The sequence below is a fragment of the Lampetra fluviatilis genome, chromosome 31 (genome assembly GCF_964198595.1).
Source record: "Lampetra fluviatilis chromosome 31, kcLamFluv1.1, whole genome shotgun sequence".
In the NCBI taxonomy this organism is placed as follows: Eukaryota; Metazoa; Chordata; class Hyperoartia; order Petromyzontiformes; family Petromyzontidae; genus Lampetra; species Lampetra fluviatilis.
In genome coordinates, this window is record NC_136305.1 from 9905805 (window position 1) to 9917866 (window position 12062).

At 52.1% G+C, this 12062-nt stretch overlaps 1 protein-coding gene across 3 annotated transcripts in view; it reads left to right on the forward strand.

Annotated features, from left to right (window-relative positions):
- LOC144943532 (leucine-rich repeat-containing protein 3-like) overlaps positions 1–11335 on the forward strand; it is a 57505-nt gene extending 46170 nt beyond the window's left edge. For all 3 annotated transcript variants that reach the window (XM_078871072.1, XM_078871073.1, XM_078871071.1), the window contains exons 2-3: positions 308–899; positions 9245–11335. In XM_078871072.1, the coding sequence (XP_078727198.1) occupies positions 339–899; positions 9245–9568 (885 nt within the window). In that variant the 5' untranslated portion in view covers positions 308–338 and the 3' untranslated portion in view covers positions 9569–11335. The remainder of the gene's footprint in view (positions 1–307; positions 900–9244) is intronic.
- The last annotated feature ends 727 nt before the right edge of the window (positions 11336–12062 follow it).

Sequence of the window (12062 nt, forward strand, 5' to 3'; positions counted from 1 at the left end):
GCTTGTTCATTTTGGAAAGGGAGAGGCAGTCGGTCATAGCAAGGGGGAACCAAGGAAAGCCTTGAGTTTGGCCTTAAACATGGGGCAAGGAGCCGACAGCACGGCCGGCGGGACCAAAGAGTTCCAGCAGAGGAAAATGAGCAACGTAGAACCGAGCAAAAATTGTCCACGCACTATCTAATTCGCCTCAATTCCCCTCGTGCTGCATCGGTTATTTGACTTCAGCGTGCTGTCTCAGTAAGTGTCAGAGCAGCCGGCGACTTTGAATTTTAACGGCGGCCCTTTCGGTCCTCTTTCTCTCTTGCAGGACAACCACTCCGTGAAACGATGTCCGTAAAATGCAAGAGAAAACCGGGCTCCGATCGTCGAGAAACGCAGAGCCGCTGAAGCGCCCCGACGTTACGACAGCAACAGGCCGCGAAGAGATGGTGAGAGTGGGCTCCATTCTCGTCCAGAACTTGCTCGTGTCGCCGTCGCTGGTGCTGCCCAACGTCATGCTGCTCGTGGCCTTCTGCGCGCAGAGCGGCGCCTCCTGCCCGCACGAGTGCGACTGCGGCAAGCAGGACGACCACACCCTGGTGCAGTGCAGCAACCGCAGCCTCAAGGAGATCCCCATGGACCTGCCCAACGACACGACCATCCTCAAGCTCGACTCCAACCAGATCACCGTCGTCCCCGACGGCGCCTTCCGCAGCCTGCAGCGCCTGCAGCAGCTCGACCTGTCGCACAACCGCATCGAGGCGCTCGCCAACGGCGCGTTCCGTGGCGCCAACCAGCACCTCCAGCTGCTGGACCTGTCGGAGAACCGGCTGCAGGAGTTGCCGCGCGACGCCTTTCGGGGGCTGACGGCCAAGACGAAGCTGCACCGCAACCCGCTGCACTGCGACTGCGACCTGCAGGTCTGAGGCCCGGGCGTCCGTGCATGCGTGCGCTCATGCGTCTGCTCCCCCGGCACTGGTTTTCTCCTCTTGCCCACCCTCAGCTCAAACTTGGGGCACGGGGGGAAGCTGCGGTGGTGGTGGGCGGAGGGGGGGCTAGCTTGCTTCATAATGCCCGCGGGCCGCATGAGTTCTGCCACTTTACAAAAGCCCGCTCCGACGTAATTGGCACCCATACCGAGCGTGGGGATTGTTTGCGGTTAGGCTTCATAGGCCTCCCGAATGGGTATTCGCCACCGCAAGCGTTCGGGCAGCGCTAATCGAGCACTAGAGAGGAATTCTCTAGACCCGGCAACTACACACTGCGTTTCTAATGTTAGTGAGAGCCAGTTATCTCGGTCACTGCAAGGGCCTCTTGATGCTTGATGGACTGGCACGTTATTAATCTTTTTGGCGTTATACTTGGATACTAATTGTGGGATGTGTGAGAGGTAATGCGCGGTTGCCTGTCAAAGGCATTCAAAACTTCTCTTCAACCATCGAAAATATTTCCCATCCCTGGCTTAGTCATCTGTAACCGATGACTAATTCACGACTCAGTCATCGGTTACACGAGAGTGTGTGCAGGCTGAAAACAAGAGCATTAATAAAAAAAAAGAGAGAATACTCACAAAAGTTTGCAATCGTGACCGCAGGTTTCAGGCTAGTTATCTAGTTATCATACCCGCATGTCATGTGATGTCGTCAAACGGCATGCATAATGCACAGGAGCTTGGAAGGCCCAATCCTATGATCACATTCGTACCTTTCGCTGCATATTTATCTCTCACTGGGTGGGTTGTATTTTAGTATTCCTGCGTATTTTGCTTTCACGAGGACGCTGCATATGTGTCATGCCTCGGTGTGGCATGGCAGTGAAGCACATATCCTGACTGCAAAGTCTGCCATAACCCAGGATTTCAAAGATGCTGTTTTGGTTGTGTGATGTTTTTTTGGAGCCGTCGTTCCCAGCAAGACGTATTCATTCATCGGTCCGCACGTCGTTGGGAAAATCCTGACCGTGAATCTCGGTGCATAGGACGACAATTGCAACATCAACAACAGAGTCACTCGGGGCAGAGTTTGGCTACAGAAGACTCAGGTGTGGGTACCTCCCGCTCGGTGAAAAATGTAGGCTGCCGATTAATAATGGAGACGACGGTGAAGCCGAAGCGATTAATAAACCGGGGTACGGTGGGCACACCCTAAAATATACATGAACCAATTAAAACAGAGTGTTTGAGATGGAGGGGGAAGTCAAGTTCAATAGGATTTCAAGAGGCAAACAAACGGCGGTATTCCCTTTGATGTCGCGGGGGGGGGGGGGGGGTCTGAATGATGTGGAAGTGCTCCATGGAACACTCGTCTTCGTGATGCTGTGAACACGGGTCACCTATTATGGCCCTTCTTGGTCACGTGGTGATGGCTTTCCCGTTTTGTTTTGTTTCTCCCCCCCCTCGTTATGTTTCGGTCACGCTGTGGGCTTGTCGGAGGCCTGTCGCGTGATGGTGAACGCGCTTCCATTTCGATGACACTCGCGAGACGAGGGTTCCGTCAACCGATGTTCGAGAGTGGTCTCCAGGAGAGAGATGTCACAGAAACTGCTTCTGAGGGTCCCTACAGTGGCCTCATCCAACCCACGTTGAAAACCTTCTCTCGTGTCCTGCTCATCACGTGACAGAACTGAAAAACTAATCAGAATTAAATAACAAAAAAAAAGATTTTAATAATGGAGTTTTCGGTGCAGTCTTTGGTGACCATGCTGAGAACATCAACTCGCTCCAGTCATGCGCCCAGGTTAAGCGTAGGTGGTTTCCAGGATTTGAACTCGAGAATCACAGCCTTGCCGGCATTATCCCACGGAGCCCAATCCGACCATCTCACAACAGGTTTTCTTTTTAATCGAGTAGGTTTTTAACATTTTTGCCGATCATCGTTTTATTGACGCTGGTGACACGGCTCGCACGTAAAGATGCAAGAAACTTGCACGGCAGCGCTTCGGGATGCGTGCGGCGCGCTCGTGTGTGTAGCTCCCTGATGAAGCAACCCTCTTTAATGGTCCGGGATTAATTGAATTGCTGGAGGGCCCTGGATGACTTAGCGGTGCCCAGAGCCGGTGCTTGGCAACCTCCACACGGGGAGGACCACGCTTGGAGTCAGTGCGCCAGCAGGTCGGGCCCAGCGGCGTTCGCACAGCGCGCAGATTGATTCCCCGGCTTCTGGAATTTTGGTCACGGCTAATTACCTCCCCCCCCCCTCCGCAACTTCGCAACTTTGCAAAACCTCCCCCTCGCACGTGAAACTGAACGCAACTCCTGCCAATATCACCCGGGCTATGGAAAACAAACTGCGACGGTCGTGAATAATTATCATAACAACAATAATGTGTATAATCAAAATTGAGATGAGCCATGTTCTATCCACTGCTAGATCAAGGTCTTCACAAGTCGTCGCCATCTGTTACGTTCGCAAGATGCAAGTCCACTTTCCGCCAGGGACGCAAGCTTATCTTGTTGCTCCGTCTCCACGGGGGATGTCTTTTGGGAATGTTCTCTGGCTGTCGTTAGTCCACTCTAGCCTTAGTCTCATCTTTAGTCTCGGCCAGTGGCGTCATCCTTGCTTGGGACGTGTCCTGCTCAAGCCCGTTTACTCACAAGCGACACCCAGGCCGCAGGAGCCAGGCGTACGGATATATTCACCCTCCTCCATAATCAGCCATCTCTCACTTTGAGGATATTGAACAGATTACGGCTCTTAAAAACATGTGGAATTCAATCCTCGCCTCACTGAGGATCGGTAATGTCCCAGGTTCTCTAAATAGGGTGTCCCCTGTTCAATGAGATTTGGTTCTTCCGATGTTGTCTGTAGCAATGGCCAACTATAGGCGGCGGCCTGTCGTTACCCAGCTCAGCTTAACACGCGAAACCTGCCCTTGCCGTCATCCTGTCCGACCAGAGATACAGCTCGCTGAGCAACCAATGCTCGGCGAGCTGCACCTCTCCTCTCTCAGGAATGCTTCGCGATAAACAAGAGAGTTCATTTCACTCTCTCTCGAGTGGCCATCTGCAGCCCAAGCTGACTTCTTTTTCTAGGTCACCCCTGCCCCCGCCCCCCACCTCCCTCCCCGGATGGTTTCTTCTCCAGGTGCCTCCGCGTCTCTCGATGTCCGATAGGAGAGGCCCTCCTCTTCCCGCTCGCGTTTCTCCCCCCCCCCCGACCACCACCTCCAGCGGCGTCTCGCGCGGCACCTCCCATGCCCAATCACCCCCATGCCGAGCTGTGGTTGACAAGTTTTTCCGCCCGCCTTTTGCGTTTTCTAACACGTATCTTCTCTAGCCACTAAGACAAAACGCCTAAACGGTTCATTTTAAGCGTTACCAGTTTTTTGTTGTTGTAACACCGCCACTTTGCTCAGCGTGACATTTATGTTTTTTTATTATTAGGAAGTGAGGAGCCTGAGACGTGATGTGAGGCTGGGCAGATTTGGCAGTGTCTTGTCAAAATGATGATAATTCAATTGTAGACTTGGTGCGTTCCATCCAGCCATCGCTCAGTCGTCGGAAAATCGCAAGGATGCCTGAGCTCATACCCCCCCCTTTCCAATAAAATTTATTAATGCGGTAATCTTTATTATTGACTCTTGAAAATAGAATAAAAATTGAATGGCAGGCTGTTGTATTCATCGTAGCCCGCGTGACTCTTTGTTTAATACCGTGCCGGGATCTGGAGCACAGTGGGCACAATGTCAGACAGCGGGAGAAAGAATCTCGTCTCCGCGTCGTCTCCCCGTACTTCCTTTGGCTGCGGGCGCACGGGCGTTCGGCTCGAATGTGTGTCACGATCGTGCCAAGTGACGCGAGAATGTGGGTCAAATAAACGCGATTACTTTTAGCTGCTCATCGCCTCTGAAACGGTGCCGGCTGTGCGCCCCCCCCCACCACCGCCCCCATAAAGCCCACAGCGCTTCCCTCCCCCTCCAGCCGCTCCGCCTTCCTGTCCTCGTTTGCACCGAGCCCGAGGCTCCGGACAACCCCTCGACGCGCCCGTGACATGCTTCCACTCGCACGCATCTCGCGGGGCGCCCTACGCCAGCAGTTGCGCTTCGCCGCATCGCCCGAACGGCGTGTGGCTGCGAATGCGCGTGCGTGCGTGCGTGAGCGCGTGCGTGCGTGCGTGCGTGAGCGCGTGCGTGCATGCGTGCGTGCGTGAGCGCGTGCGTGCGTGCGTGCGCGCGTGCGTGCGTGCGTGAGCGCGTGCGTGCGTGCGTGCGTGAGCGCGTGCTTGCGTGCGTGCGTGAGCGCGTGCGTGCGTGCGTGCGCGCGTGCGTGCGTGCGTGCGTGAGCGCGTGCGTGCGTGCGTGAGCGCGTGCGTGCGTGCGTGCGGTAGTGTAGCGAGTTAGCGCGCTGTGCTACAAACCCGGCCGCCCGAGTTTGAGTCCCGCTCACGGCCACCATTACAAGTGACGACTATCTGAACTGGTTTTTCTGGGCCTCCCCTGGGTTAACTCCGCTTTATATGAATGACTTGGGTGAGGTGTTTAAAACGTCGCCACTCGAGAGACAAGGGGAGCGGGGCGTCCTGTTTGCCACCCAAACCCCTCGTGTGCCGATGCCCTCGTCCGTAGGTGCTCGCTCCAACGGTTTGTTTTGCCGCAGTGTTTCCGTGGACCGCTCGGCCGATGCAAACATTTCCGCGGACCCCCCAACTAGCACCCCCCCCCCCACCCCGCGTGAACAAACGCATTCGCTTCTCTCTGAATGGCAGGAATACAAAATGATTCGTATCACCGGAATATGAAAACATATATTTTTTAAACGCAGTTATAAAGGTTTTTTTTTTAAACGGTTGGGGGGTACGGGCATTTAGATATTAGGGTTAGGGTAGTTTAATCAGGGTAGATTACTAACATCCAGGATCTCAATCCGCTTGTCCCAGTGAGGGTCGCGGCAGCAGCGTGTTGAGTGGGGCGGTCCAGACCTCCCTTTCCCTGGCGACAGACTTTAGCTCTTCCTGGGGAATTCCCAGGAATTTCCCAGGCCAGCCGAGTGGCCCCGGCGTTTTCGCCAAGTGGGACGTGTCCGGTAGAGTTCCGGGGGGGAGTCTACCAGGGGGGGGGGGGCATCCTTGCCAGGTGATCGAACCACCTCAACTGGCTCCTCTCGATCCGGAGGAGCAGCAGCGGGTCGCGACTCCGAGGCTCTCCCTGATGACCGAGCTCCTCGCCCGATCACGGAGAGTGGTGAGCCCGGCAAACCTTGCGGAGAAAACTCACGCTGGCCCCTTGTACCCGCGATTTTTTTGCTGACTTCTTGGCAGGTCCCCCTCGCAAAAGAGTTTCTTTTTTAACCTCAAGGGTTTATGTACCTGGTTGAATAAAGGTGAACAAAAAATAAAAATGACCCGTTTAAATTTAAGAAAAATGCTCATTAATGTCTGCGAAGATTGGCATTATTTCCAGATCAACCTGGGTTTGCATCACAGCCCTGCAGGCCACTTAGAGGACCTTCAGGGGCCCACCGGTGGTACCGGGACCCTACTCTGAGAACCACTGGCTTAAGCCATACGGGGTGGGGGGGGGGGGTCTTTGTATGTTTGAATAGCCACAATGTGTGCACGAAACACACGTGATCCACTGCACAACGTGAATACGCTGCCTCGCCTGTTGGATATAGCACGCATTAGCCTCATAATAATTCAATAATAGCAATAATAATGATGGGAAATGGAATAAATAGCAATAATAATGATGGGAAATGGAATAAACGTTTGTAATGTGCACGGTGCCACTTGTAATAAAGCGCGCAGGGATGTACCTCGCTCTCACGAAGCGATTCGACCATTGGCTGCAAATGAAGAGTTGTTTATTATTCGGCTCAAGTGCACTGTCATTTGCTACCGTTTCTTCTCTTCAATAGACCAAATCTAACATTGCTGTGCACTACGCATTTAATTTGCAATCTGTTTCCCCCCCCCCCCCCCCATTCTCTCACGCGTGCAATGCAATACATGCCTCTTGAGCTTGAGAATAAGCTAATCAAAGCATCGCTACAAACCTGCTCCTAATGTTCCAGGTGTATGCGAGCAAAACCAAAACCTCGGGCAAAGAAGGTCATATAAACAAGCAAAAATAATGGCTGGAGAAACACAACTGCAACACAACAGCAGCGGCGTTTGTATGCCTAGGGCATTGGCTGAAGAAAGTTGAGTATGAAAATAATGAAACGTAGAGACGGATCAGAGTAGGTGGTTTGGGTGTTGATGTTTGGAAAACTGAACTTGGTAATGAAACATAACGTACCAGCGTAGCCTAAAGTAGAACATTCTCAGAGATTGTACGGCGCCTGCTGTGGCACACGAATCAAAAATATATGAACACTGGTACAAACACTGAGGTACAAAGAGCAGCATGGAGAAATGCATGCCGAGAGTTACACTGAAAGACTGCAAGACTCGGGTCACGTGGAACAAAGAATGGGTGCAAATTAGAGGAATAATATTGGAACTGAAACAATTTTTTTTATTTTACCAGGTAAGGCCCACTGAGCTATAGAGCTATTGCCTCGTTATTCATGAACTTGCTATCCACGATTTTTGACTATGCTCGAATCGCATCTGGAACTCTGCACGACAGCATCGAGAGAGAAGTGATGAGAGAAAACGATGAGATAAAGTGACGATGCACAGCATCCTCATAATTTAATGTAAGTTAATTTATAGACTATTACTACGATGATAAGCCAAGAATGTGTGTCCCGTGCGTGACGTCACTCCACGAGGCCCACCCCCGCGTGACGTCACTCCACATGAGGCCCACCACCACCTCGTTAATTTTCATGAGTGGGTGCATTTTTACACTAACGCAAAGGAAGGTCGAGCTGAATTAAATTATTTATTACGCAAAGTCGCTTCAAATATGACGTTTCTTTACAGAAAGTGACGGTAAAAAATTAATCTTGGCAGCACAATGCTACATCCGTGCATGAAGTCACTGCAAAAGAGACCCCCCCCGCCCCCTTTATTAATATTCTTGCGCGCGTGCAAATTTTTACACGAACGCACAAGAAGGTCGCGCACTCCACATGCCGCACCCCTCCCTTCAATAGTAATCATGAGCGGGTGACGTCACTCCACATGCAGCACCCCTCCACAATAACTATTAACGGTTGACGTCACTCCACATAGGGCTAACCCCCCCCACCTCATTAATAATCATGAGCTGAACGATTTTTCTATTGAATATTTCATATTTACTGCAATACACACCCGTCCTTGGACGGGCAAACAAGCTAGTTATTTAATACTTTCATATTATTTGTATTTACTTTGTTTATTCTGACCAGTTATTATTTTGTCGTATTATATTTTCCATGTATTTCACAGGTTATGTACGTGTTCATTTAAGGCTATTCATAGGTCTATATCTGCGAAATTTACTGTTCACGAGCATATCCGGAATGTATCCCTCGCAAATAACGAAGGGACATTGTATAGCTCTTTTTCAGAAATGATAGCTCAACAAAGTGGCTTATCACGTGGACATGTATAGTGGCAGACAAATACTCTAAACGCGTGCTTCCAAAATGTGGAGGGGAAAACCGGAGGACCCGGAGACAAATCCAATATTGGCTTCACAGGAAAGTAGGTGGACTGCCACCTGACCGTGGTTTTCCCGGGATCGTCCTCTTGTTGAGGCAGCAGCTATCCTGGGTATTGTGAGATGTTCTTCTGCTTACCGTGATGTGTCCCGGGTGTTTGCACCTCCAGAGGTGAGCGACCCTAAGTCCAGCCCAAGTTCATAAACGGCCTTCACTCGGCAGGGGAGATGCCCAGAGGTCCCTCGCCCTCTCCATCTTCAGCAGCGTAATCGATGCAGCCTGTGAAATTGAATTTTTACTTGCACGTTTTATTGTGCTTCCATGGCAAATGGAAACCAACCCATCCAGCCACTGGGGCGTTTTTTCTTTGTTTGATTTAACATTGAGGTGAATGTAGCAGCCACTCGGAATTTCCACCACTGGCTTAGGATTGCAAACAGGCGATGAGCACCGCCTCAATGCCCTTGAGCAGGAAATCACTTCAGAATCAACATATTCATTTATACTGGAGGAATAAAAAAAACTACAGTTATTTTTCACAAATGTCCGGTATACTTTGTGTGTGACGAGATACCGAGCCAACCATTTCACGATGTTTCCAAGGCAAATGAAAATTGGCCTAACCCGACAGCAGCAGCTCTGCCAGATAGGGAGTATGGCGCAGCAGAAGGCTTGAACGTTGGCTCATCACCGGTGTGCGTGGTTGTGTGTGCGCCTCGTGCCCTTGTGCAGGAGCTCTTCGTGGAGATCAGGAGGTGGCTGGACACGAGCGCGGACATGGGCAGCCAGGTGGTGTGCGAGTCCGCCGCCCAGGACCAGTACCGCGGCGTGCCCGTCCTGGAGCTGATTGACACGGTAAACCTGTGCAACCACCGGACCATGGACGTGGCCATGCTGGTCACGATGTTCGGCTGGTTCACCATGGTCATCTCGTACGTGGTGTACTACGTGAGGCAGAACCAGGAGGACACGCGGCGTCACCTCGAGTACCTCAAGTCCCTCCAGAGCAAGCAGAAGACGCCCGACGAATCCGACAACATCAGCACCGTGCTCTAGAGGGCAGCCTGCTTGCAAAGCCGCTGCCCCCCTGCCCCCCCCCCCCATCACAGCCCCCTACGGCCAATGCCCACGTTTGACTCTCGACGTTGTCTCAACCGCGCAGAGGAATCAAAAAGCCTCGGCATCGACTGGCCAGTCAAGTCCGCGGCAGGTTGAGGAAGGGACGCCTTTTAGGTGCCCGCCGATTTGTGATTCGAGTCAATCGGTCGGTCGGCGGGAAAACGAAGGTCGCGGCGAGGGATGGAGTCTCCGGCGGTCGCTCGCGGAGCCTGACCTCTGTCGCGGAGCCTGACCCTTCACGCCAGTTGGCCGAGCCAACGGCGGTAGTTGTGCTCGAAGGTTGAGTGATAGCCGGGTTTTTTTTTTTGACCATCTTTTCTCGAGATGAAAATACTAACGGCAGCGACCGCGACTGATGGATCCGCGCAGGGGCGCAGTCGCCAAAACTCTCTTAATGTTCATGCTGCTGCTGCTGCTGCATTGTGTGTGTGTGTACATAGATGCAGGGCTACTCCTGCGAGGCATTACACCGGCCTGGGGAAGACGCGGGGTATCGCGTCGCAACGGCACCTCCCGACAGCACCGTCATGGCAGCATACTCATATTAAGTCAACTCCGTCCGCACGTTAGTGCGATTTCATTTAATCATTTGCGTGCGCGGGTTTTCTTTTTGTTAAGGCCAACGTTTTTGAAGCGAGGAGGGACAGAGGCTGGTGGCCTTATCATGGCGCACAGATATTAGCGCTCCCTGCACGGCACTTATCCGATACTGGGCGGTCGTTCCGGTTCTCATCGCCGTCGCGCCGTGAGTCTGGGCCTTTCGGAAAGCGACGGCGACGCGACTTGTGATCGCCATCATTTCTCATGATCACGACGCGATGCGGGAGGCAGGGACCTCGACGCGTCTCTGCTCATGACGGGATCGCTCGTTCGGCCCGTCGCGTCTCCGTCCGAGCTGCCTGCAGTCGTGCCCCCCCCCTCCGCTGATGGGGAGTGCCGCCAGTCCGTTTTGCATTACCCCCCCCCCCCCAACATTTAACTTTGTCTAGTCGCATCTCGCCACACGAGCAAATGTGGCGCGGAGACGACGTCACGATAGCGGAGGTGGAGCGTGGGCCAGGGGGGGGCGGGGCTCTGCTCCTCCTGCGTCACGTGAGGACACCGCGTGACACGGGTGGCCACCCCCGTCCCCCCACCCTCCCTTCTTTTACGGTGGGGCCGTGCGGCTCGTTCGGTACGGTTTCATTCCAGAAGAAAACTTTTCCGGGAAACACAATCAGTGAAAGCACAAAAGGCAATCCCCGCCCCCGCTCCCCCCCCCCACCTTGAGGCGAGACTAGCGCTGTTTATTCTAAGTGCCTAACGAGGAAAGCCCCGCCAGAACTCGTGATCGATTTCATCCATCGGCGGGAGCAAGCGAGCAGCTTCGCTGACGTTTAAAAGTTGTTGGTCACCTCGCGCTGATGTTTGTTGAGCATGGCCTTCCGGCCTGAGGGTTCACTTGTAAATGTTGATCCTCCTCACCTTTGTTTGAGTTTTGTTCTTCATATATCTTCGTTAAGAGACAAAAAAAACACGCGAGGGAGAAAATATCGATGCAGTATCCGAATATTTGCGAGACGTTTTTTGTATGTTCATAGCTTGTGCTCGGCTTGATTTTGTTGTGCGTTTATATATACGGTGTATATTAAATTTTGCTGTACTTTCCTTTTCCAATAACAGACTTCAAGTTATTAAACATACACAATAAATAGCCTTACCAATGCTGTATTTCCTCCGCGTGAATGTGTGATTGCTTTTCAGCCGAGGGGACGCGTTTTCACGTATTCGCCAGATGCGCACGGGTTTTTCAAATGCTATACAGTATATTCCCTCGTTATCGCGAGGGATACATTCCAGAGATACTCGTGAAAAGCAAATGTCATGGATAATGGTTGTTGGCCGACGGAAAATATGTTTTGATGAATTACCTGCAATAAATTATAATAACACAAAAAAATGTAATATGTTATAAACATAAAGTAAATGAAGATTCATATTGAAGTATTAAATAATAATTTAGAAATGCGGTCGCGTAGAGATCCAGATGCGATTTGTGGATAACCAAAATCGCGGATAGCACAAGTTCGTGAATAACGAGGGAATCATTTCTTTACATGAGCATTTTTCAGCCTGATGTCTCGCTAATCGCAAAAGGGAAGACCGATTTCCCAAACACACAATGCAAGACGTGTTCATTCTTGAAGTTCCTGTTGAAACGTTGCCATCAAATACCACACGTCAAGGGTGATGCGCCTGCTGGAGTAGTTCTATCGAAACGCGTGCGCGAGTCACCAATGGAGTCTTGACTATTGCCGAGAGGCCGAAGGTTTCCCCTCGGGGATTTCGCTGCTCCTCTGTGTTGCTCTAGGTGCTCGCAGGAATGGCAGTCGAGAGCTTCCTGGAAACGGCCTCCGTAGGGGAGGTCATGGTGACCTGTGAACCCATCGCC